The sequence below is a fragment of the Antedon mediterranea genome, chromosome 11, assembly GCF_964355755.1.
Source record: "Antedon mediterranea chromosome 11, ecAntMedi1.1, whole genome shotgun sequence".
NCBI lineage: Eukaryota > Metazoa > Echinodermata > Crinoidea > Comatulida > Antedonidae > Antedon > Antedon mediterranea.
Window position 1 is genome coordinate 3,058,935 of NC_092680.1, and position 26,205 is coordinate 3,085,139.

General features: G+C 33.2%; 2 protein-coding genes and 1 long non-coding RNA gene across 3 annotated transcripts; 1 reads left to right on the forward strand and 2 right to left on the reverse strand.

Moving 5' to 3' along the window:
- Window positions 1-906: 906 nt before the first annotated feature.
- Window positions 907-10,581, reverse strand: LOC140063028 (uncharacterized). The gene is made up of 11 exons (XM_072109455.1): window positions 10,446-10,581; window positions 9,687-9,930; window positions 8,183-8,359; window positions 6,296-7,244; window positions 6,037-6,160; window positions 5,513-5,602; window positions 4,514-5,349; window positions 4,103-4,234; window positions 3,001-3,227; window positions 1,313-1,384; window positions 907-1,014 (listed from the first exon to the last, which is right to left on the reverse strand). The coding sequence occupies exons 1-11, from the start codon at window positions 10,550-10,552 to the stop codon at window positions 907-909; spliced, it is 3,066 nt and encodes a 1,021-aa protein (XP_071965556.1). The 5' UTR covers window positions 10,553-10,581.
- Window positions 10,582-16,069: 5,488 nt separating this feature from the next.
- LOC140061928 (uncharacterized) lies at window positions 16,070-17,308 on the forward strand. Its single transcript, XR_011847448.1, has 3 exons — window positions 16,070-16,193; window positions 16,481-16,564; window positions 17,240-17,308. It is a non-coding gene; the product is annotated as an uncharacterized lncRNA (long non-coding RNA).
- Window positions 17,309-23,262: 5,954 nt separating this feature from the next.
- On the reverse strand, window positions 23,263-26,003 carry LOC140062788 (cytochrome c oxidase subunit 5A, mitochondrial-like). Its single transcript, XM_072109118.1, has 4 exons — window positions 25,570-26,003; window positions 24,926-25,161; window positions 24,579-24,714; window positions 23,263-24,176 (listed from the first exon to the last, which is right to left on the reverse strand). The coding sequence occupies exons 1-3, from the start codon at window positions 25,793-25,795 to the stop codon at window positions 24,583-24,585; spliced, it is 594 nt and encodes a 197-aa protein (XP_071965219.1). The 5' UTR covers window positions 25,796-26,003; the 3' UTR covers window positions 23,263-24,176; window positions 24,579-24,582.
- Window positions 26,004-26,205: the final 202 nt, after the last annotated feature.

Genomic DNA, 26,205 nt, shown 5'->3' on the forward strand with positions numbered 1-26,205 from the left:
TGAGGGATTAGTTAAGTATTAAAAGATTATGGATAGACTGTCAATAGACAACTCCTTGTAACTATGAATCCGGATAGCTCTATGCTTAGTCAGGAAATGATATACATGATCCGGGATAGACTTGGACAGGGAGACCTGGAAGTTTTGAAGTGAAGGCCATGAAGACATATCACACTATAGATAAATAAACCTGAAGGGGGACATCAGCTGTATACAAACTCTAGTGTGATGTCCTGCTTATTGGATAATGATCCAGATCCAGATACTAATGCTTTTCCAGTTTGTTATGGGTGGGGGTTATTTATTTATTAATTTCAGTGAAACATAAAAGGGAACACTGTGGAGAGACCAGAGCTGTCAAAGGCGATAGCCAAAGGGTGTAAAAACTACATTATATGAAATAACTCAACATGAGAACAAAAGAAAATACCATTAATTATAATAATTATAATTTATTACCAAAGTATCATATATTATATTTTACATTTATTTAAAATCGAAAACCTTTTGTATCACTCCATAAATGTTCCGTCATCATTTTGTACATTTTTCTACTGGCAAGATTGATTTCTTTGACCCAAGGAAGCGAGTACATGTAGGGCAAAATATATGACCAATTAATTTAGCCCTCTGACCCAAAGCTACTTTTACAACAGTGGTTGACAGGTATGAACACCAGGCTTATAATCTAGAGGCCATGGGTGCGAGCCCTACCCGAGAATTACTTACAATATTTCTCAATTAAGTGTTCTCAATGTCAGAGTTGGGCAAAACATCTAAAACATTGACTTACTGCTCCGATTTAAACCTACTTTCTATACGAATTCTGAATTGGCGTAAAGAAGTATATTAAAGTGTAGTGCATCTACCATTATTTAGTATGTACTATACATTATATGTTAAATTTTAAAAGTTTACTAGCTCTCCATAGTAAGCCGTCAATGTTTTAACTTTGTTGTTCAACACGTTTTGTTCAATTTCCATCCTACCATTTTCCCCTGCAAGAGACGCAAGCTATAAAAAAATATAAATATAAACATTTTACCAAAAATATTTTACTAATTTAATCAAATAATCAATGAATATTGTAATTTAAAAACTATGCTAAGCCAACATGAAATTTAATTTAATAAAAAATGATTTTACTTTTGCTGTTGTTTTAAATGTAAAATTAGAAAAAAATATCAAATCCTGAAAAGGATATGATAGACGAAATGGTCTATTTTATACTGTAGGGAAAATTACATGAATCAGAAATATGTACTGTAACAATCTCTTTAAATTATTAATTATATAATTAATTTTACTATACCTGTTGAACATCCGTGTTTCTTGGAACAAAAAAAGCGATGTTGCTGCTAATTTTACGTGCAGCTTTAAACATCTTAAATGTACATAAAAGTTAAGAAAAAAATTTGTTTATTGGTATGTAAGGGCTAAATAAAAACTTAATGAGTGATTTATTATTATACACAAGGGTCTTGTTTAGTGTTTTTATGATTTTGACATTTTGATTTATTGTGTCATTGACATCTACTTAAAAAAAAACTGCTAGTAAAATAATAGGAAAGAATGTCAATGTTATCAACTCAGTTTATAGGTGTGATGTTATTAGCCAAGTTAAGAAACTAATGGAAGATAACTCACACCCATTGAATGATAAATATGTTGTGAATAAATCAGGTAGAATTCGTCCTTTAATGTGCAATACCACTCGATGTAGGAAATCATTTGTCCTCAACTCTTCCATAGCCAATTTTCTTTAATTCACTTTTCTTTTGTATATCCAACAATCATCTTTTTCATTTTTATTATACCTTACCATTTCTGTTTATTATTTTGTGTTGTATTGCTATGGAGGAAAATAAATGTCTTTTGAAATGAAATGATTCATGTTTCCAACACAACATTTCAAACAAAGATAGTTTGTTTACTTGTTTACTACTGTATATAGTTTTAATGTATTGTATTGATATTTTTAATGTTTTATATATTGTATGCGTTTTTAAGCATCAAAGGAAAACCAATTTCATGTTCGCCTTGTGTTCATGACAATAAAGATTTATCTTATCTTAAATAAAAAATATTTATCATCTCATTCACGAACGAATATAGAAAAGTTAGTTAAGGAAATGAAGACCGCATTTGTTTGAATTTGAATATACAGTACATTAAATGTCTTTATGTTGTCCATAATAATTATCCTGTAACATCAGACACAATTATAGCCTTGTTCGAACTAATCCATGGTTTTAACCATTGTTCGCACTTGAATTATTTACACAATGCATTTTACAATAGATTTAACAGTTGCATTGGCCTTTTAATGTCATGGTTAGTTTACCGTCATAAGATCTATTGTGGTTCTTGTAAGTTAACTATGATCCAGTGTTCAGATCGACCAAGTCTTTAAATTTTTTAATTAAGTTTAACTACCTAAATCTTATTTAATTGTTATCTGCGAAAAATCGTTTAAAAATACCGGGTTGGTATCCGGCAGGGCTTAGTTTAGTGTTTATGTTTATTTTCCTCTTTTATTCGTTTTGATAATTTTCAATATTAATGTATGGTCATGTATGGCTTTGCACGGCCTTGATAAAAAAACACTCTTGGGTGATTCATGTGTTTCCGTGTGAAAATAAAGTATAATATAATAGTCTTTTAGGTATTTCTAACCTTATTTAAAGCTTGGTTCACACTTGGAGGTAATGCAACGATGTGCACTGCAATTTGACCCAAATTTTGCCTGTGATTGGTCAACTCACTTGCATTGCATCCAAGTGAGAACAAACATTATTCCTAAAGCTTTGTCTGCACTATCAAAACTTTATGCAACAAAAAAATGTGTTGTGCCCTTATATGGACATGATGATGTCGTATCACTACCTACCATATTTGGGCACACTTTTTTGTCAAACTAGTTTGATAGTGTAGACATAGCTTTATATGTTAGTAAAATACATTTGAAACAAAATGTATTATAAATATTAATATTATAACAAAAGGATATGAATCAATAGCCATCATTGTTTGGATATCAAACACTTTTGCTTGCAAATACTCTGGTCCACCCCATGGTGGACTCAGATAAACCACATCAGCTTTTAAAGATGGGGCAACATCGAAAAAGTCTCCAACGATGAATTCAATGCGATCACCAACACCATATACTTGAGCATTGTGGCGGGCACATGCTATTTTGACAGGATCCATGTCAATCGCAATAACTAGAAAAAAGATGTTTTATTAATCCTTTTCATACGTAAAGTGTTACCATTATAACAAATGTACGATTGATTGAATAAAGTTCACATCAAGTTCAAAGTTCAAAAGGAAGAGTTTTATGAGACCAGAACATGAATGAAGATACTAAATATTGAATATCGAAATGTGGCAGGCTGAAGGCGCTTGACCTTTGACAAGATCGCCTAAATTTCTAGTTTTTAACCTTACAATACTTGTATTGTATATTCAGGTACAGCCGCTCCATAATTTCTTTGCTTTTCTTCCTTATATCTTTTAACATAAAATTGTTTTTACTAACAAACATTACTGTTTATACGCCTAGTGTAGTATGTTTTACATCTTTAACATATTTTCATAAACATCTTCATATCGTACAACTACTCGTAACAAATTTTCTCAACTTTCTATCATCTAAAAGTCGTAGTTAGTCATGTCTTGGGTCACATTCTATGGTCACCGTACAGGTAGGCTACTACATCAGTACTTCTATAAATGGATGACTAGTTGGTGACAAGAACGCTAGTTGGTCATACCCAGTACCGTTTTGATTTTACGATCATTCGGGAAACCACCTCATGATGGTATCAGCACTTTTAAAAGCGCAAAGATGATGAGGCAAAAAGAGCATTATTATTACTTCATTTTTTAAATGTCTAGTTTAGTACCCCATTTTTATTTTTATATGATCAATAAAAGAGGAATTGAATTGAATAATGAGAAGTAAATTCTGTAATTTGCATACATAGAAAAATGAGACCATCTTGATCAATATCTGTAAGGTAAACAGCCAATTTTAAAGATCATCTGCCACCCCAACAATATCTGTCAATTTCAAGTTTTAAAATCAATATAGTACCTCTTTCACATGTGAAGGCAAACTGAATTGCATCACCACCTACTCCACAGAAGGCATCAACGATGAGATCCGACTGGCATCGGGAGGCATGATGTTGAGCTATCTTTTCTGGTGTTACTGAGAACCAACTCTCTGGAAAACAAACATTTGATGAAATAATAAAATGAGATAATTATTCAATAAGTAAAGTGATAAAACAAATATACTGTATTTTAATATGATAAACTGGAGGTTTCATAGAAACTTGCTTGAAATATATAAGTGGAGGGTGAAGATATATACAAGATGGCCACAGATGACAGCATTGAAAATGTACAAAAAACCCTCACGAGATGGTATAGCAACATGAAACAGCTCCATGAAGAAGAAAATATTTGCAAAGATACTTTAGCAAAATCTCACACTACTTACCTTTGTCCATTTTGATGCCTTTATCAAACTTGGAGAAGAGTCTAAAGCGTTGAGCCCAGTACTTCAACAAATTGGGATTTCCATTAATCTCTGGATAGTTCTTTAACCGAGGATCATTAAATACCACAACTGGCTCGTCTGATTTTCTTTCAGCTAATTCTACTTCATCTTCTTCAAGATCTTCATTTCCTTCAACCTTCTGTTCATTTCCTTTCATCTTCTCCTTGTTTCCTTCCATCTTCTCCTCATTTCCTTCTATCTTATCATTTCCTTCTATCTTCTTTTCATTTCCTTCCATCTTCTCTTCAATTCCTTCCATCTTCTCCTTGTTCCCTTCCATCTTCTCTTCATTTCCTTTCATCTTCTCCTTGTGTCCTTCCATCTTCCTTTCATTTTCTTCCATCTTATTTTCATTTCCTTCAATATTCTGCTCGTTTCCTTCCATCTTCTCTTTGTTTCCTTCCATCTTCACATTTTTTAAAACTTGTTTATCCGTGTTAAATGTTTCTTTAACATCATTACTATCAGAAATAGATTCATCAACTTTTTCTGAATTATTCTTTTTCTGAATGTCTTGTTTATTTTGAGTAGTTAATATTTCATTCGATCCCAAAGTAGGTGAACCTACCACATCTTCTTTCCCGTCATAGTCCTCACTTTCCCTCACATTATCAAAGAAAGATTTCACTCTACTCAAAGCATTACTTTCAATACCAACACTCATTTCAGATGTATTATTTTTTGCAGTTTTCCTTTTCTTAGATTTTACTTTCTTTTTAACTTTCTTGTTTATGTAACACACCTTAAATGAGTTGAATTCGAGCTGGTTTTGAAACCTAAAAATAAACATATTTTGTGACAGCTGAAAATACGCTTTATAAAAGTTTATTATTATTTATTATTACAAGTAGTTTTACTTTGTAACTAAGGAACGAACAGCTAAACTTTGAACCGGTAGAATGGATGCAGAAATGTCAGTTGAACTGAATAATTACTTACCTATTAGGTTTTGAATCAAATTTCATTCCAAGAGATTGAACAAGTTTACCCCCATCTTCATTACAGTCTTCTTCAATGTCCATTTCATGCCTAAACAGAAGAGGGAAAAAATAAATCAATTATGCATATCATTCTATGAAAGGTAAGCGTGGCTTAATCTGTCTATTCAGTGGCGGATCCAGGATTTTGAAATAGTGGGGGCTAAGCTTATACAGTATCTTGTCTTTTGCATTACAATTTGCATAATTTAGGTTGGGGAGGGAGAGGAGGGCCCAGTCCACCCCTGCGATTTAACCAAATATTAATCGATATCAGTTCTCCAGTAAAATTCACATATCAAAAACATCTTTACTCTTTTTACATGGTTTTAAAATGTTGTTTTCTGTTTCTTCAATTCCTATCTTTTATCAAATAATTCTTTAGCTGTTGTCTTTCTCAATTAAAATGTATGCATGTGCTTTTCACTTAATTTTTATTTAAAAATAATAAATATAAATATGTTAAAGGTCAAATGCATTGTTTACCTCTTTTTTATTTTTACCGGCCTTTCCTCTGGATTATCCTCATCATCACCATCATCATCATTGCTCTCGGACTTTTGAGAACTTTTAACATCATTGCTAAAGTTGGAACTGTCGACTGTTGACCCTATAACAAGAAAAAGCATTTATCAGTTTAATAGAGTTTAACTGTTAAATAGTTTAGAGGACCACTCATCTGCTTTATATTTAAAAATACTGTAATGTTTGTTGTCCTCATTAGCAATAAACATGTAAATCTAACCTGTATTTTGTTCGGCTTTTTTTTGCTGTTTTTTGCGTTTCTTTGATTTACCATCTGTTGGTTCCTCTTCTAAATCTCCATCAATCGACTTATTTGATTGGTCAATATCGCTAGTGTCATCAATAGTCAAATGTTCTGATTGGTCAATTACATTATTGAGGCTCAAGCTAAAATCGTCAGCATTATTTTCATTTAATGTTGATTCATCAACACTTTTTAAATGATTCTCAATTGCTGATTGGATAAATGAGTCATTGTTGTCAACATCAACTACTTCTGATTGGTTGATAAAGTTGATGTCATTGTCCTTAACATTTGGCTGATTATTCCACATCATGTACTGCTCATAACATGACCAATAAACTTCTTGAAAATGATTATTCCAAAGTTCTTCCCAGTTACTTTCTTTATCACAAGATCTTTGGGATGTACCATGACTAGATAGACAACTGTCTTCCAAAAATCTTAAATCTTCATATTCAAAACATTGCATTACAGAATCTTCACAGTTTGTATCTGTTATTACATTTCCTTTGTTATCTATTATATCTTTAGGCTTTACATATTGCACATTCAGAGACATTTCTTTATCTTTATCTTCTTTTACACCTACCTCCTCCATTAAAGCTTCTAAGACAGGCTTTTCATTATAGCACCGTGATGAGATTCCATCACTACCATAGTTTTCCTTCGACGTATTCTCTGCGGTCGGACTTTCTATAACTCCATCTTGTTGAGTGTATTCTGGGTATTTTTTAATCCAGCTATTCCACATTAAATTTTGTCCGTAACCGGCCCAATATGTTTCCCATGAGTGCGCTGCATTAACACCATTATTAGTACAAGATATATCTTGGACATTGGTGTCGTACATTGCTTGTTCTGTCCATGTTTGTTCAGTGTTATTCTTCTTTGTTCTTAACTTGCTTCCTTGGTTATGACCATCACTCTATAAATGAAAGAAAAGTATACTATTAATACAGTACATGTACATATAATGTAAGATTCATAAAGCGCTCATATCCACTAAAGCGCTCAAGGTGCTGTGGACTAGATGTTACACTTTCAATAGCATGCTTCTCCCATAAGGGTCTCGTCATGTCCTGCAGCCAATTACGGTGCTTTCTCTCCTGTCCACAACAGTAGCTCTATGAACTAGTAACCCCCCTACTCGTCTTCGAAAGATATACTACAGTAGTGCACATGAACAGTGTGTATACACTGGACCTACGATTTATACAAGATACAAGAAAACTTTATTGTCAAAGGCCAAACATGTGACAGTTGAAATTCTTCTCGCTTGCTGCAAGAACTCGCCACACTACAACATAAATAAATACTAAACTGAAACATTATCTTAAAAATCTACAGTTGAACTCATGGATTGCATTTACTAGGAAGGAGTATCTGTGCCGATTAGTATGACCCTTAAGAGGCCTAATCCTACCTGACCTTTGATACACAATATACTGATTTAGAGGGTGTTTTGTATTATTCAGATCTTGACAAATTGCTTATATAAATAGTCAGTATGTATATCATCGACGTGTTTTACATTGCAGCCAATTACTCTGCCAGCTCATTTCATAAATTTTTATAAATTTATAGTCCTTATCATCTATCAACAATGTGTACAAAGTGTGTGATCGATGAAAACATGGCACAATACAAATTCAGTTGAGGGGTGATACTCATTCTTTTCTAAATTAATAAATTTCATTCTTTGCGATGTTAAATACATTATAGGATTCTCATTATCACCTGTCAAAATAATGGTATGGGTTTGTGGTAAATTTTCATCATAGATTTAAGTTGTATGCGCAGAGAAGACGTCACATCAACTCAAGGTCGTGGGGTCATAAGTATGCGACAGCCTATTAAACTTACTGGAAAGGTTTTATCAAAGGTTTCATCTTTTTGTTTAAACTTATTTCTCTTCTTTTTCTTGCGATGTTTCTTTCCAAGTCTGACAACATTATTTTCTTCAGACATCATTGTTGATCTTGAAAAAGAGACTGGTAGACCCATTGCAAGCATAATGCCTTGTTCATCACACTGGTCAAACTATAGAAAAAGTAACAGCATCAATTAATGAATGAATGGAAAGAGAGCACAGGACACATTATTCCATAGATTTAAAAAGTTATCACCAAAAAACTGCAATTTGTAACAGGGAGAGATAAGTGACATCATCCACGCATTTTTTTGATTTTCAAATGGGGTTTACTGCAATGGGGTGAATTTACATTTTGTAAGAATAATAACTTCTACTAATAGTAATACTAATTACACCTAATAGCTCCAAAAACAATATTCTTTAAAAAAATTCCATTTCAGGTCCATTTTAAAGAGAATAGCCTAGATATAGATAGATAAATATTAATGAAATAATATTATTCTATTATTATAATATTATAATAATTTCCATCCACAGAAAATATAAAACCTTTTTTTTTAATTTTTTCCACAGCATACTTAATGTATCATATAGAAACTTATAAATTTATGAAGAACCCATGTTGATGCTATCTGATATTGTATTAAAGGTTGTCCAGCTGTAAATGGAAATGAAAGGTTGTGGTTTAGGTTACAATGTGTCGGTTAGTCATCTATCAGTCTTCCTGCTGTTAAATTGATACAAGAAAAAAGATTGAAAAGTAGCCAGAACATTAAGTTAAGTTATTCACTACTGTAAAAAAACAAAACAAATAATTATTTCACTAATATAAAAAGACAAACAAGATGGATAATCCTAACCAAAAACCATTGGCTGACACTGACAATTTAAGTATATAAATTTATCTTAAGAATAAAAATAACACACAATATTTTTAAAATCAATTTATTATTTTTAAATTTATTTTTAAAAGCTTTATTAATTTGATTGGCATCAAAAGTTTCTTGTGCTCATTTCTCATGATCTGCAAAGTCTGTTTATTCCTATTCCAAAGTAGGAATTACTGTATACAAAAAATAAGGATTTTATTTTAAACATATTTTATTTTTTAAAGTAATGGTCAAACTCCTTATTTTTTCATTTAGAATTATTTTAATAGCCCAACTGTATATATGTAATTAATTATTTTTCTTTCAGTGTGGTTGACATTCTGTATGTTTTCTATCAACACACTCGACCGATAGGCAACTGTGCCGACAGGTTACTGTCAACCGTGCCAATGTGCTACTGTACACCATGCCGATAGTCAATGTTATGTGTTGAAGCATTAAGTACTACATGCACAGCTAAATACAGTTCAGGGAAATATTTCATTTCAAATTTTGTTGCCAATATGGCTAATCAAACTGAATTTTGAGTCTAGAAATCTGGTTTGTTTTGTATTACTTACTTACTTACTGAAATAGCAGACTTGTAAGATCTACAAATACAAACCTTATCCAGTTTATTTATTGCAGCTTCTGTATGACAAGTGGACGCATCTACACACGCACTTTCGTCGGTATTAGCACAATGTAACTTATCAAGTATTTTGAAGCTATCGTTTGATGCGTGTTTCACCATGTCTGTAGCTGTAGACATACAACTGCTTTCATCACTGTTAACATTACCTTCCTCACCACTGCTATTCACATGATCTGGTCGTCCATAAATACCCCAAAGATACTCATCTATGTCTCTAAAAAATAAAACAAAAGGTATGATGAGTTTAAAGCGCGATCTTACGTTGATAGCTTACCACACACAGGCCACAACCACCATCTTAATTCATTAATAATTAGTTGAAGAAATGCCTGTATGCGTATTACAAGCTGACAGTTTCGATTTCCATGAACAAATTTGTCAAGGGTAGGACCAGGCTAGGCCTAATAACTTTTAAACTTTGTGTGAACTAAACTATCTCTGTCTGGTCAGCATAACAACACATCGTTATTAATATTATTATACAATACTGACTTAAATTTGAGTGTTCAATGACTATGGTATGGTTCTGAACGTCTTACAAACTTGTTGGACCCGATCGTTTCACGCTTTCAACCCGATCGTCAGACAAGCTTCTATGTCTAACTAGGCCTAGGCTCTAGTAGACTAGCAGCACTTATATAGTAGCTTACCTATCGGATCCCGCCTAGCCTAAGCTAGGCTTAACCTTAATATACACGCGTGAATTTAATAATAATTACAATAACATACCTGACAAAAGCTCTGGAACATCCAACTGACACACTGGATTTAATTGTATCTAGGCCTAGCTTATCAAAACACATCTTTATAACCATTGTTTTCTGTTGAGAGAACATGTTTTTAACCAAATCGTTCTTGACTGTCTTCTTGCCAACAATAGTGTAGTCTAGTAGCTACTACACTATCTTTGATCGCATGCATGAGCGGACACACACGTGCGAGACGTACGTTTCCCTGGAACTATGGAACGCCAGGAGAGCTGAACATTAGAAGACGAGGCAGGCCTACTACCAACATCACTTGATTAGGCCAAGTGCAATTTATGAGGACCAAGCAGCTCTAAATTTTCTTAGCTCCCAAACCACGACCACCTTATCCCCAAAGTGTTAGCCAGCGAGGCATGCAGTTCATGCATTTAACTCGAGCCATGATGACGGTAATTCACTGAACAGAAATCTAAAATACAAACAGTGCGAGCCATACACAAAAGCCTAATTTTAATATTTGTACAATTCATAAAACAATTACAATAACAGAGATATAATAAATAATATAATTAATATCTCTATGCAATAACGAATCAGTCGACTGATTTAACCGGTCATCTTGTTTTAGCAGGGCCTACATTAAATAGAATGCCAAATGGTTAAATGAACCAAAAACCAATTTGAGGCTAATTAATTTTGATGTGACAGAAGACCTTTTTGATAGTGTAGACATAGCTTTAGCCTGGCGCCTATAAAAGCTATAAAGATCAGTTTTTTAATATTTCTATCACTAATTTGCAGGGTTTATCGATCCGTTAGGTCATCAGCATTTTAGTAAACTTTTAGCTAAGTTATAATTGTTCCCTAATGTTCCTAGATCGTATACGATATCGCAATTTGATCATAATGCTTTAATAAATTATTGGTAAATTACGGTACGTGATATCACCTTTCAACTTTTAGACCATGAAATTTCGCACTTTTATATATACAATAACAATAATATGTATTAATGACGTTTAATGGGTGGTGACAATATAAAATTATAACAATACGGTATATTATTATTAACTAATTCATTACTTTATTTTGTATAGTTATCAGCAGTATAGTGAACTATCTTTTTCCGAGTTATAATTGTGCATATTGTCCCAGTACTATAAAATACTGAAATTCGACCATGTTATTAGTAAATTATTTGTTAATTACAAATACACAGCCTTACTTTACTTACATACAATCATACAGTGATATCGGTATCGTGTACGTTGAGTTATTAATTATGATAGTAATATAATTATAGTCTTTATTAGTTTGAAAATAATGTAAGCCTACAAATTTGATTTATCACTATTTGCTTATTTGGTTACGTTAGTCGTTTCATCTGCTCTTTGTCGAAACATTTTTTCAGAGCTAACAAGTCGTCAAACATTGCATAATGGTCGATCATTTATCAATAAATATGCATATTTGTCGCCTATTTTGTATTTCTATAATTCTTAGTGTTGACTTTCGTATTTGCAGTGGTAAGTTTGTTGTATTGTTTTATAAAATTATTAGATCGTTTTTACGCAAACATTAATCGTTTTCTGCTTCTTGAAAATGACTTAATTCCATCTGGCCTGTTATCGGAGATTCCGCTATAATAATACCTTAGGTACCTTAGTGATTTGTATTGGTTTTTTTAAGTTATCAACACGCATGCATGTGAAAAATAGTAATCGATTAAATAAAATTAAAAAAATAAATAAATAAAAAACATAATCCCGACTAAAATGCCAAAGATTTAAAGCATTTTATTATTCACTTCGAACAAAAATGTTCCAAGTTTTTATATCAAGAAAACGCACATTCTAGTATTAATTCGATCCTTCTATTTCTTTTTATAGGAGAGTGTTTTTCTCAACTTGGGATGGAATCAGGAGACATTCAAGAACAACAAATCGTTGTATCAAGCGCCTTTCAGAATGACGCATCTTTTGGTCCACAAGGTGCAAGGCTAAATTCCGTTTCCCATAATGGTAATGGCGGCGGATGGGGCCCGTCAATAAATGACACCGACCAACCATGGATTTACGTGGATCTTGAAGAAACGATGAGAGTTACTGGAGTCATAACACAAGGACGACATAGTTCGAGTGAGAACCAGTGGGTCAAAACATTCTTGTTTTGCTATAAAGAAACACTTCCTAGTTCGCATCCATATACCATTATTACTAGTGAAGATTGTTTCAATGTAAGTAAAAAATGAAACAAAATTGCACAAATAAAACATGATTGATTATTATATGCCTATCATATCAGGCAAATAAATTTGATCATGTCTCTCCTATGCTTGCACACCTTCACTGGTTGCCTGTCAAAGAGCGTATAACAGTACAAGATTGCAAGTGTCTTTATATGCTCTACGTTATCGTAACAAACGTATTAAACAATGTGTCCCACTATGCAAAGGTCTGTGTTCTGAAACGGGTCCTTTTATTAAAACCACCTAGAACCAATCTAAAATCCGTGCCTAATGCACTCACGCACCAGAGATATGGAACCAACTTCCTCGTTCCATCCGTCAATTCAAATCCCTCCTGAAAACTCACCTATTTCAATAGTTATTATGTTGCGCTGTGAGACTCAGGTAAAGAGCGCTTTATTATTATGTTTTGTTTGAAGGTTTGCATGGCGAAATCAAATGTTGAGATATAAAGTTGATAGAGGTTTTCTCACTCCTGCGGACGATCAAAGCATATTGATTGAAACGTCGAGTAACTCAACAGTTCTTTTCAGAACTAATATACGTGTACCGCAAACAATTAATATATAAAGTTTACTGTGAGGTTAAAACGGGTATAATCGAACAATCACTATTATTATGTCATTGAACGGCAAACGCATGAATGTGTGATATTGTTTTTGGTAGATATTTACTGGCAACACCGACAACAATAGTCCAGTTGTGAATTTTCTTCCTTATGGAATCGAAGTCCAACTCGTCGTTATCATCCCAACGATATGGTCAGACCACCCTGTAATGCGATTTGAAATTCTAGGCTGCTCAGGTAAATATAACAATTATTATACGAATGCAAACGTTTCGTATCATTTCAAATAATGTTTATTTTAAAGAAAAATATTTGAGAAGAAAAATATGTGAGAATTTATGAAATGAAATTTTATGTGTTCTTTTAATTTATTATGTTATGTTTTATTTAGTATATACTCTAGGCGTTGATTTTAGTTCTGATGATTAGAATAGTACTCTCGACATATGTCACGGTATTTTAAAACAGTTTGCCTGTTCATCAAATGCCTTACAATTTCTATTTTAACCCGAAAGTTTGGTGGCCTATCTACGTGTTACTCTACTTCTTTCTAGATGACTTGCGGTAGTCAGTTAAACTCTATCTAGTGAAAACTTCAGAATCGGGTGTTTTCGACATATCTATCTTCGTTCTTAAAGCCAATCATTATCGGCTTTGATTTCATCCGCACCTCTGTTGCTATAATTTGTTTCAGTTTCAGAATATAATGATGACTTTATTGAAGAAAATTCGATTCAATCAACAGTAAATTACATTGATAATGTTAAGGAAATGAAGCGTTTAGAGTTTATGGAGATAGATAGAAAAGTTGGCGGCGAAAAGCGTTTTACTGAACCAGGTAAAAATAATATTTTGTAATAACGTTTCACACACTTAAGATATGACGTCATTTACAGAACGAAAGACGGCATCGTGTTGTTTTAAATAATGGAAATCGTCTTCCGTTCCGTGACAGAATACGAATGTAGCCCGGAATGTAGCTTGAAGCAGTAAAGAACAAACATGGTTAAACAATATACCTGCACGAAGGAATATAGTGCTTTCCAAAAGCTTGACACTCTCCTTTTCGTCTGGTCTAACATGAAGGTATAAAACCCCATTCAGATCCTGTCACTGGTACTTAAGGCAAAAAAAGTAGGCCCTATTGTCATTTTTTACAATAATTTGCAATTGGAATAATGTTTTTGATATATTCACAGTGGAGGAAGTTTTGCTATGGACATCTAGTAGGTCTACTGATGATGGAATTGTTTCATTGAATATAAGCGAAACATTAATTCAACTCGATCCTGCTAGTCTAGATGGTACGGTAAAGGCATCCTGTTACTGAAAATTAGACAGGGACATGTTTGATCATGGACAAATTAACTTATTTCTCCATAGTTTGATTAAAATCTCAATATTCTATCAAATCAATTTTTTTAAATTTGATTTTTAAGAACTTTTTATTGTAGGCCTAACTTAAATTATTTTAATTACTGTATTTTAAATACTTTTTAATAATTCATTATCACCTTCGTACTATTTTCAGAATCTTTTGGCGTGATTATCTTTGTTATTAACTCCAGTGAAGTCGAGGAAATTCAGAGCTTGTACGATTTACAACAAAATGGCTAAATATAGGCTCCTTACTCGATGTGTATTCAAAGCCCGTTTATAAGCAACTAGGATAAACGCATGAAAGAACAATATAATTGTTAGGATGCAATGATTTCTAGACTGAAAACATCCAGTTCCGTTTGTTTTCTGTGAAACAATGTACACTTATTATCGTCGTAATTCGTTATCGTCATAAACAGTCTTTTATATTTATTAAGCTCTGTCTACACTCAAACTTTATGTGAGAAAAAAACGATGATATTTCTACCACATTTGGTCGTATCACTACCATATTTGGGCATATCACTACCATATTTGGGCATATCACACTTTTGTCACATATACATTGAGAGTGTAGACAGAGCTTTAGAAACAATTCGTCACACTGGATATAAAATGTCCTAAAATGGCATAAAGGCTCTGTTATAATTAAACAAAGTCGTGTATAGAACATTGCTTAAATAACATTATTATTGTTGTTATTATAATTATTCTAATTATTGTTGTTGTAATTATTTCATATCAACAGATCTGGCATTCCGATGACACTAATCAGCGATATCATATCTATAAATGTGTATGACGCAAATTTAGATGAAGTAACGGATGTGAACGTCAACATAGCATTGCCAACAGTAAGTTCTTTCTGTATTATTAATCAGGATAGATGTAGATGTAGATTTCAGGTCATTACAACATTTTAATGCATTCACATTTGGGACATCACTTCTTAACAGCTATATCAGAAAAAAAAAATATCTATACTTCTACTTTCCATTAGCCTATAGTACAAATAATATACTAGAACTTCCAAAAGCTAAGAAGACGTATTTTCCTAAAATATAAGTAAAGTTTGTGTTGGAAAATAATAAACATAGTTTGTTAATAGAAGGATAAACACGAATGAATGTTGGAATACATTTTTTTTCTTAAATCATTATATTAGAAGGGCATTTGCTTACGTTGCGTAGATTGCGTTACGTTGCGTCGCTAGTGGGAACCACGCTTAACTATTGGAGTTTATTTTCTGATGCAGGACTACTGTTTAGTTAATAGTAAACCTTTTTCTTGTAGTTTGCAAAAACAAGCCAACAAAATCTAAATGATACGTGCTCTTTCTTAGATACAACATCAAACACCTCGTAAGTGTATATACATTTTCCTAACTAAAAGAGGGATAAAACACATTAATAAGTAACTAAACAGCTCATTTGTAATTGTTCTTTGTAAGATTTTGGTCAACAGAAGGCTGTTCAATTCAAACGGATAACAACCAAGCGACAAGTGTCACGTGTGTGTGCAAGCATTTGACTTCTTTTGCGATTCTCTTGCAAGTAGAGAGCAGTGGCAGTGAGGTAAACAAAGTTTATAGCGTAGCCTAAGCATGATCTGTTCTATACCTAATCATTTTCTATTGTTTCTCTGCCCCTTTTGACTAGAATATATTCTTCTTAGATTCATATGGGCTGTTTTTATTTTAACGGGTGGTTAATTAGACCAGTGCTTTTTAGAGTGCGGTTTTAAATTGGTTTAGATTTTGAGATTCTATCACATTTTTTGGCAAAGAGGTCCAACAATTTATAGTTCTTTATAATTATAGAGAACATATTCTGTCTTGCTTTTGATTTCACTTTTGTTTTAGGAGGTACAGATAATGAGCATACTAACTATGATTGGAATTTCAATTTCAACTAGTTTTAATCTTGATCATGATACAAATGCTACCGTAAGTTGTGTTTACAATAATATTTTTTCAATATTTACAAAAATGAGGTTGAACAAAGGTTGTAGAGCAAAATTAAAACGTAATCAGAAGAACATGTACCAATTATGTATCAAAATACACATTGATGTTCGATTTTCTAGAATGTTTTTTTTAGTGTAAAACGGTACAATACATAAAGAGACAAAACGGACCTTAAATGCAATATTATAAACATAATTATCGAATAATGTATCTATATGTTTGTTAATATGATTTCTTAGCCTGTGGGTTACACAGAAACTTAATATAAACGTGATTGTTTGTGATAAAATGTGAACAATACCATAAAATCATAATAGTCTATGTTAAGATGATATCTGACATATCAGGCAGAAGATTCGGGTTCGAATATCGGTTTCTCACAAATTTACTCAACTAATATAAATTAATTAATTTCCATACGATTTAGAGTTTCCTTGTAAGATGAAATGTCAGTGGTCAAATGGTTAGGATATCCTATCGAGCAGAATGTTCCAAGTTTCGAATCTCGGTTGGGGACGGTTTTTCTCAATCTCAGATATAGTCATCTTTACCGTTTACAAATTGATTAATTAATGTTAAGTCGATTTACAATTTCGTTTATGCCTGTAGAATATATTGTATGTAATATTAATTATATTGCAATTGTATTTCTAGAGAATTGCGTAATAATGAACGTTTTGTTATTTTGCGGCATCTCGTGATTTCTCTTCTCTGCGTAAACACTTCGTTCACTTGTTTGTCACTGAATATCCAACATCTTGTAAGTAAATTATTGTGTATTTTATTAAAATGAATTAATGTAATACATGAATTACGTTCATCATGCTACGTCATCAATATGTGAGTGTAATCCTCTCTAGCATTTTCTATTTCCCCTTCACTAAAGCGTGGTTACCACTAGTGGCGCAACGCAGCGACGTATCGACGCAAAGTGCTGTATTGCGTAATTATAAGTGGAAACCGACGACGCAATAGTGCTGCAAACATCGCATGTTTGTTTTCACGCAGGCGGGGAAAACGCAATGATTGGAAGGGCATTTTCTTACGTTGCAAAAGTTGCGTTACGTTGCGTCGCTAGTGGGAACCAAGCTTTAGTAATTACATGTTGTTTAGGTACTTTGTATTGCCATAGCTGCAAGCCTTCATTACAGTCTGCTCGTAGCCTTTCTGTGGATGATTCTCTGGTGTACAGAACTGTACTGCAAGATTAGACACCCGTTTGCAGATTACCAGAAACGTTTTAAATACTTTCGAGTGATTGGTTGGATGCTGCCTCTCGTAGGTGTAGCAACGGTAGTTGGTGTTACGAGAGAGGAATACGCATCATCCAGGTAAAAGTTATTTACTAAAGCCCTGTCTACACTAAACTAGTTTGATTTTTTAATGTGCCCAAATATGATATTGCTATTGCCAAATATCGTAGTGATATGACATCATCATGTCCATATATGGGCACATCACACTATCAAAGTTGTTTGATAGTGTAGACAAGGCTAAACATGGTGTACCAATAATCTTGTTTGTATATTGAGCAGAGCGTCGGTTCAATGTGCTCCTTTTTCCAAAAGATTCAAACTAGGCAGCAGAACTTTGTATTCGAGTATGAAACATTCAACAAATGTTGACTGAAACTTGCATGTGTTGGTATATTGACATGCAAGAGAAGGCCTAAATGGTTACAACTTTTATCAAATTATTCACAAAGAAATTTAAATATTGTACATGTTTGGTTTTTCTCATTTCAGTTGCTGGTTGAATACAAGTAATCGTGTGATCTTCACATTCATTGTACCAGTTGTTACAACGATTCTGGTAAATTACATTACATACACTACTGATACACTACATAAGGAGTATACGAAGTTTTTCCTAATTTCTACTTTTTCACAGCCTATTTAAAATCGAAAAAAAAAAGTTTAGTTTTTAATACATTTTAACAAATGTATCTTAATGGTAGGCGGAAACAGAAGCTTTATCGTTATATTTAGAATTGATTATTTTTCTTCGATGCTATACATAAAAATACAACTTTCAATATTAAGGAATTGAATTTTAAATGAATTAAACATTGTGGTAGATGTATTGTATTTTTCAGACTGTATCAATTCAATTAATGGTTGTCTTCTGCGAAGTATATAAGAAATCAATATCAATGCCTACCAGCGAACACGATGAACATCTGAAGTTGAAGAAACTAAGGTAAGACAGGCTGATAAGCATTGTTAATAATATAAAGTATATATATACACCACGTATATTAGTTCTGAAAAGAACTGTTGAGTTTCTCGACGTTTCGATCAATATGTTTTGATCGTCTTCAGGAGTTAGAATGGAAAGCATTGTAATTGGTATCTTCACCAAATGTATAAAGTAACATCACATCATCCTTCTCCTTATCCTTATTACCACCCATGCTGACTGGGTTATGTGTCTGAAGCGATGTTTTCAAGAAGTGGGCCTTCACTGAAGCCACGCCTATTTTTGCTAAAGCGTGGTTCCCACTAGCGACGCAACGAATTGACCAATCACAAGCGATGGCTTATTCGCTTGTGATTGCTAACTGTCTATAACTTCGCTTGTCATTGGTTAAAACGCTTGCGTTGCGTTTACGTCCTTGCGTTACGTTCTAGTGGGAACCAAGCTTAAGCGACGACTACTGCAGTATATAACCATACTAACCAGATTTCTATTTAGTTCATTAAAAAAAATTATATTTTCTAGATCGATATCATACAGAGTGTTGTTGTTAGCTCCAGTGGTTGGATTGCCGTGGGTGACGGGCTTCTTCGTCATTCTTAATGATTCAATGTATACTCAATTTATCTTCATAGTTTCTGCTGCATTTCAGGGTTTGTGGATCTGGATCACACAGTTTTGCCTAAGCCGAGAGGTAGGCCTCTGTCATTATAAATTATATAGGCCTACAATACACTCATGAATCAAACAGTTTGCCAAAGCCAAGCATTAGTATATCATTATCCATTCGATGGCAAGAGCGAATTCATTCAATCAATGTTTGAACAGTGAACATAAATTTAGTTCTCAAACCGCATAATCCTCAGGAATTATGGAATTGATATTAGTACTGATTAGACATAAGTATGTCTAATATAAAATATACAGTTTAAACCAATAACTCCAATTGCTTTCCAGTGGAAGTGCAAGTTGTCAAAAATCCGTAAAATTCGTGAAAATTATTAATACTAGATAGCACGCTCGCTTCGCTCGCGTACCATCTAGGGGTGCTCACAGATGGTTCTCGAATACAGTAGAATCCACGGACGGGGACTTTTTTGGGACACTAAACAAAAACGGAAGTGTCCCCCTAATTGGGGTATTCAGAAATAGAGACAACAAAACCAATACTGGATTCCATAAAGGACAATTAATTTATGTGGATTAAAGAAATTAGGGAGAAATGGAAATGTATGTACGGGAATTGGGCGGCAGCACGTGGTGGTGGTGATGGAACCGCAGTAATAAAGTTGATTGTATTTATATATTATAAGAACCAAACTAAATAAATAGACCTAGACATTCTGCGAAATGGAAATCGGAAATTCATGCTCCTATTCAGTGAAAAATTAAACTGTAGTCTACCTAAATATTTAGGGCAAATCATCGGTTGTGGTGTTGAACTTCCTGTAAACATTTGTGTGAACCAAACTGGGTCGAATTTCTGTCATGAGTACTGATTTGTTGGCCTGTGATTTATGACGCCTAAGGGATCTATCTAGACTTATTTTTTAGAATAATGTACGTACCTGTCAGATACAATTGTCTTGTGTCGTATAATAAATAAGTACTGTAATAGTTACTGAAGTTACTATTACAATCTCGTCAATGAAAACACGAAAATGTATATGCGCTTACTTATGAAAACGTATACAGTATTATACTCATTTATTGAAACAGTAGGTTTAAAAAAGTTTCGTTTGTCTGTAAAATGATGTAATCAAGCTGTTTACATGAGTCTTAATTTATAAGCACATAAACTTACAGAGAAAGTAGGGTATCATAAATTTGGCCTTAGCACTCGGGGGAGTGGAGATGAAGTCCGTGGGACTACTAAATATAAATTGTAATGAACCTCGAGGGACATAAATAGGAATATTTCATGTTTCATTATCAATGTATAATAAATGGAAACTGTTTACCGATTCAAATAATAGAAATTGGTTTTTAACATTTTCCGAACCTATTGCAAGTTTATTCTCAAAGGGCCCATATATTTACCTACCGTATGTGTTAAACCAAGGGCTCATAAATTTACCTACAGTACTTGTGTTAAGCCAAACTCTGGCAGACTGAGAGATTGGGATGTTCCATTCATCGCAAATCAATACATTTGTATAATCGTATATTAAATCTATCAAAATAGTATTTTTTAAAGAAAATCGGCCTGTCTTCAACATTATGATGGTGTACTCTAGCAATCTATCAAAATAGTATTTTTTAAAGAAAATCGGCCTGTCTTCAACATTATGATGGTGTACTCTAGCTGTTCAACCGGTTTTCAGCTATTAAAAACAATTATCGTAGGAGGAGATAGGAAAATGCGAAGCCTCCTCGCTATGTAACATTAGGGTTGAGGGATGGGAAAGCGGATAGGTACAAAGAGGAACAATTTTTAAATATATTCTTTATCCACTGAGTAACGAAATATTTTGTTCATGTTTTATAGGCCTATAAATAATATACCTCTAAATACAGTAGGCCTAAAACATTTGCGATTTAATACTTTGTTAAAACTGTCACTTCGATTGAAATATTAAAGTACATGTCACGATACACCACTACGACGTTTATATTTTTGGTAATTATTAATTAATACAAACGTTGAGAAGGAACTGTCAGTATAAAGTTTATTTGTATATCTAACAGTAGAGCCTATCCACAGTCTCAGTAATAAAGTTTATTTGTATATATTTTTATATTACATCTAACAGTACGAACATTCACAGTAAGAAATGTTCGATTCAAATGAAAAATAGTTAATAGGTATTTACAGTATTGTCAAAGTATTGCAAGTTTATTCTCAAAGGGCCCATTATATTTACCTACCGTATGTGTTAAACCAAGGGCTCATAAATTTACCTACAGTACTTGTGTTAAACCAAACTCTGGCAGACTGAGAGATTAGGATGTTCCATTCATCGCAAATCAATACATTTGTATAATCGTATATTAAATCTATCAAAATAGTATTTTTTAAAGAAAATCGGCCTGTCTTCAACATTATGATGGTGTACTCTAGCTGTTCAACCGGTTTTCAGCTATTAAAAACAATTATCGTAGGAGGAGATAGAAAAATGCGAAGCCTCCTCGCATTTTTTTGGCGGGTATTTTTCAAGATGGACATCCATTAGACAGTGTATTCCACGATCGGAAAACACCCCTATTTGGGGCAAATCGTTGAACCTAAATTCGTTTTAATCGTCAATAACTAATTATCTAACTCAATTTAATTAGTAAACAGGGTTACATCAGGCGGTTAAAATCAGTACCGAAAGTACGAACCATCTTTACATACCATCGAGTGAAAATTCTAGAAGTAAGGCGCGATTTACCGAATTTTGCCCTTACGTAAATTTATATATAGATACCAGGGAAGAGTGAACACACTCTATCCTGATATACCGTTATGTAAAAACATCAAAAAACAAATCAGTTTCAGATTTATTTCACACATAAATATAACACAATACCTACATTTTTCTTTTTTTTAAATATAAATGATAATGATGTGTATGGAGATTGCATTAAGCCAATTTGGATTTAGGTCTGAACCTCGAAATGAATCAAATTTATAGTATATAAATGTACTTTGAATGTACGATAAGAAAAGAGATTGTTGTACATAGAGCTTCCTCTTTTTCTTTTGTCAATGAATTAAATTTATGTCATTTTGTTGACGCCCAATCGATTGTCTAGTTTGTTGTAAATAATCTTAGCTTTGATATATATTGTAGGTACGATATGCTTTTAGGAAGCACTGTAAATGTTGTAACAACCAGATATCGTCGGGTAAAACTATAACCGTAACAAGTACGAGGGTAAGTGGTAATTAATATTAGGATATGTTTTATAGTTAAGTTTCGTTTCCACTAGCGACGCAACGTAACGCAACATAGGAAGAAATGTTATTGAAACTGCTAACAAAAAATTACCTGTAAGCACGCTGATCGTCACGAAATATATTGTTTTTTAAAGTATATCTTTTATGTTTTTATTCTTCCAGACTGATCTTCAGCCTTCTTTTACCTGAAGTTATTTGACTGCATATGTACTGTGAATCCACCTACAAAATAACCATATTGGTTAAGGCCCGCATTTAGTTTAGATCAGCGAGAATAAGTGGATGAACGACATAATTAGAATAACTAAATATTAGATGTGGTTGTTTAGAATTTACCAATGTATATTATTTAATATAAAATCGTTCCACCATATCACTGGTACCAGAGTCTCTATTTAAATAATGTCTGTTTAATCATGTTAGAAATTGAGTAACAATTGTGCGAATTCTTACATATTTGAACATTTATTTATTTACTATCTCACATTATTAATACAGGTATTACTTTTTTTGTTGAGCTGACTTCTCATATTCTTGCAGAGAAATTTAGAATACTTGTATCTCTATTGAACTATAGGCCTATAATCGTTACGTCATTAATATGCATATTCATGAACATCATTTTGAAAATAACTAGCAACACCATCTTCATTTGCATGGTATGGAACAGATTTTTAACTGAATTTAGTGTTTTTTAATCAAATACAATTGACCAAGGAAAAACAACTTTTATTGCTTTTTTGAAAACCTTATACTGCATAATTTGCATCGGACAAGTTCAATCTGTCTTCTTGTTGGGTGTCCTTTTTTAGGTAAAATCAGGGAAGAGTGAATTTCTCTCGTCGCTGATTTTGTGAACCAAAAAACTACAGGAGCAGGCTTTATATACTAATATAATATTAATAGCTAGCTTTATAGACTACACACAAAAACATAAAACAATTTTCACATCACTCAATATTTTTTTTTCAAATAAACATTTAATTAAATCATTTCAAACTATCCTCAATTCAAATGTTTAAACAAGTTGATAAATCATTGGTTGTTGGTATTAGGTATTCAAAAACACTGCAGATGAAGTGTAGGTACTGTTACTATGAACAAAAAGATATTCATGATATCCCTACACTATTATGAATAAGTTGATCGCACATTGATTGTTGGCATTAGGTATTCATAAACACTGCAGGTGAAGTGTACTGTAGGTATTGTTACTAGATCATAGAGATATTCATAATATTTCCACACTATGATGAATAAGTTGATCGCACATTGATGTTGTGTGGTTTTTGCCAGGATTCCTGCTGTTCAAATGATGGTACAATTGTATCCCATTTTCCTTATACAGAGTATTGTATCCATAAATATTCTATTGTTACATAGCAGCAAACTTTTAAATCATTTTCTGTAAGCATCCATGTTTATTCATTATGGATTTAGTCTATTATTTCAATTTACCAAATTGTCAGGAGATTTGTCTAGCTTTCATACACTCACACACACTAATTTCATCTGAAAAAAAAAAACAATAATTGTTTAATATTAGTCAACTGTGAATAACGTAATCTTTGTCAATTAGTATATTTTCATGGTTTTCTATTGAATTTTATCTACAAAAAAGATTGCAGAATCAGAATATTTACAGAGAAATTTATCAATTATTAATTGAGGCAAATTGTATCTTCTTGAATTATAAAGAATTTAAGCTATTAAGTGCACACAAGCATTTCTACTACCAGAACCATAAAGCAAGTGAGCCTCGAACCCTTGCTGATGTTATGGCTAATGGATTATGGTTCCACTACTCGGCCACTCACCTACGTGAACATTTTTCCCATATTTTTGGTGATCAGTACAACAGAGTGAGTGGATGGTGCATCGTATAAGCACTAATTTTCTCTTTATACAACTTACTTGATTAATATATTTTATCTTGTTGTGGTTGATCTAGGCCTAATTCCTCTGGAGTTTGAATGCCCAATTCATCAAGTGTCGGTCTTACTTCTTGCAAAATATATGGGTAGATATTCTTATGACCTCTAGATTTGTCCTGCAAAATTAATTAATTATTAATTAATAGTATCAATTATTTGTAACAACTAATTTGATTAATGTGATGTACTACTACACTACATTTTCAACCGGTACACACTACAGTATTTAGTAGTACTAGTAGAATTTTAAAAAAGACTTTTAGGAAAGAGAAAAAGAATTTATGATTTGGAAAGTGTATTTTTGTGAAAGTATTGCTGATTACTAACTTTGACAGCTTCTAGGATACGGATTGCCATAGCTGTATCATTAAGTCTTCTGCAAGCTTTGAACGCTGCAATTAAAATCTTAGGCTCTGGGACAAGATCATGGCCATGAAGCTCATTTAAACCTCTTCGCAATTCCCAATCATCAATCTCGGGCCGATTGAAATACGCCTCCCATCGTGCATCAAATTGCTCATCTGTTTCTTGTACTTTTGAAGAGAAAAGCCTGACTGATGCTACTGCAAAAGATAAAATGATTAAAATATAATTATTTATTCAGCAGTTTTCTGTATTTGTAGGCCTAATAGTAGGCCTAGGGTGGTACTGTAGGCTGTGGAATTATGAATGTTACATTGCGAAATTTAATTGTCACAAGTTCCTGGGGACACACTTTCAGCTCATCATCATAGCAGCCAGGCTAGCTACTACAGCACTATACTAAGCAGTCAATCCTTGCCCCCACCTCCACAACCCAATACTAGCTAGGCCTAGGCCTACACTCGGTCCCTACCAAGCTCCCGGCAAAATGATGTTCTTCGCCCTCTGTGAGTTTATTTAGTGCATGTTGTGTAGGCCTAGCTAGGCCTACTAGATTCTATAATGTGACCTCAATAATACATTAAAGAAGAGACCTAACCAGCACTTACCTGCAGGTCTATTCAAATATTGCGCTTGTAGTACAGATCTACATACAGGATTTAGCCGGAGAACAATCTGACGAAACATAATGCTTATTATTTGCTGCTTTACAGCGATATTAGTTAAAACGTTGGATTGAGTTCTTGCAACAAAAACCAAAATGGACGAACCGGCAACAATTCCCACAATTCCCAATGTTAAATATGGAACGCCTCCTCTGCCTTCAGTGTACATTAAACATGCAGTTCACACCACCAATCGCCTCCCAATCGTACGTCATGCAGTACATACCAATGGTCATGCAGTACATATGGAACGCCTCCTCTGCCTTCAGTTCACATTTATCATGCAGTACTATTTAGGCCTATATTTGTTATTAAACTTTGTTTACAGATGGTGACCATACAAGCAAATGCGGACAATAAAGGGTCCCTCAAATATGATTTTTTGATTTAGACAGTAAGCCCCAGGGCTGAGTCACAGAATTCAGCGCACACATGCAGCTGGCCAAACCCTGGCACCACTTTCCCTACACAAACAAACACATATAATGAAATGTAATGTTGTTTGAATTATATAGCGCTTATACAATCAAAAGATTGTCTATAAGTGATGAGAGAAAAAACAGAAAGAAATTACAAAGA

Excerpts from the sequence above, each read along its gene's own strand:
- LOC140063028 (XM_072109455.1), bottom strand. The coding sequence starts at position 10,552 with ATGTTCTCTCAACAGAAAACAATGGTTATAAAGATGTGTTTTGATAAG. Across the intron at positions 5,350-5,512 it reads TTTGATTCAAAACCTAATAG|GTTTCAAAACCAGCTCGAAT; the intron begins GTAAGTAATTAT and ends GTTTATTTTTAG. Across the intron at positions 1,385-3,000 it reads CTATTGATTCATATCCTTTT|ATGTTTAAAGCTGCACGTAA; the intron begins GTTATAATATTA and ends TGTACATTTAAG.
- LOC140062788 (XM_072109118.1), bottom strand. The coding sequence starts at position 25,795 with ATGTACACTGAAGGCAGAGGAGGCGTTCCATATTTAACATTGGGAATT. Across the intron at positions 25,162-25,569 it reads ATATTTGAATAGACCTGCAG|TAGCATCAGTCAGGCTTTTC; the intron begins GTAAGTGCTGGT and ends TATCTTTTGCAG. Across the intron at positions 24,715-24,925 it reads GTATCCTAGAAGCTGTCAAA|GACAAATCTAGAGGTCATAA; the intron begins GTTAGTAATCAG and ends TTAATTTTGCAG.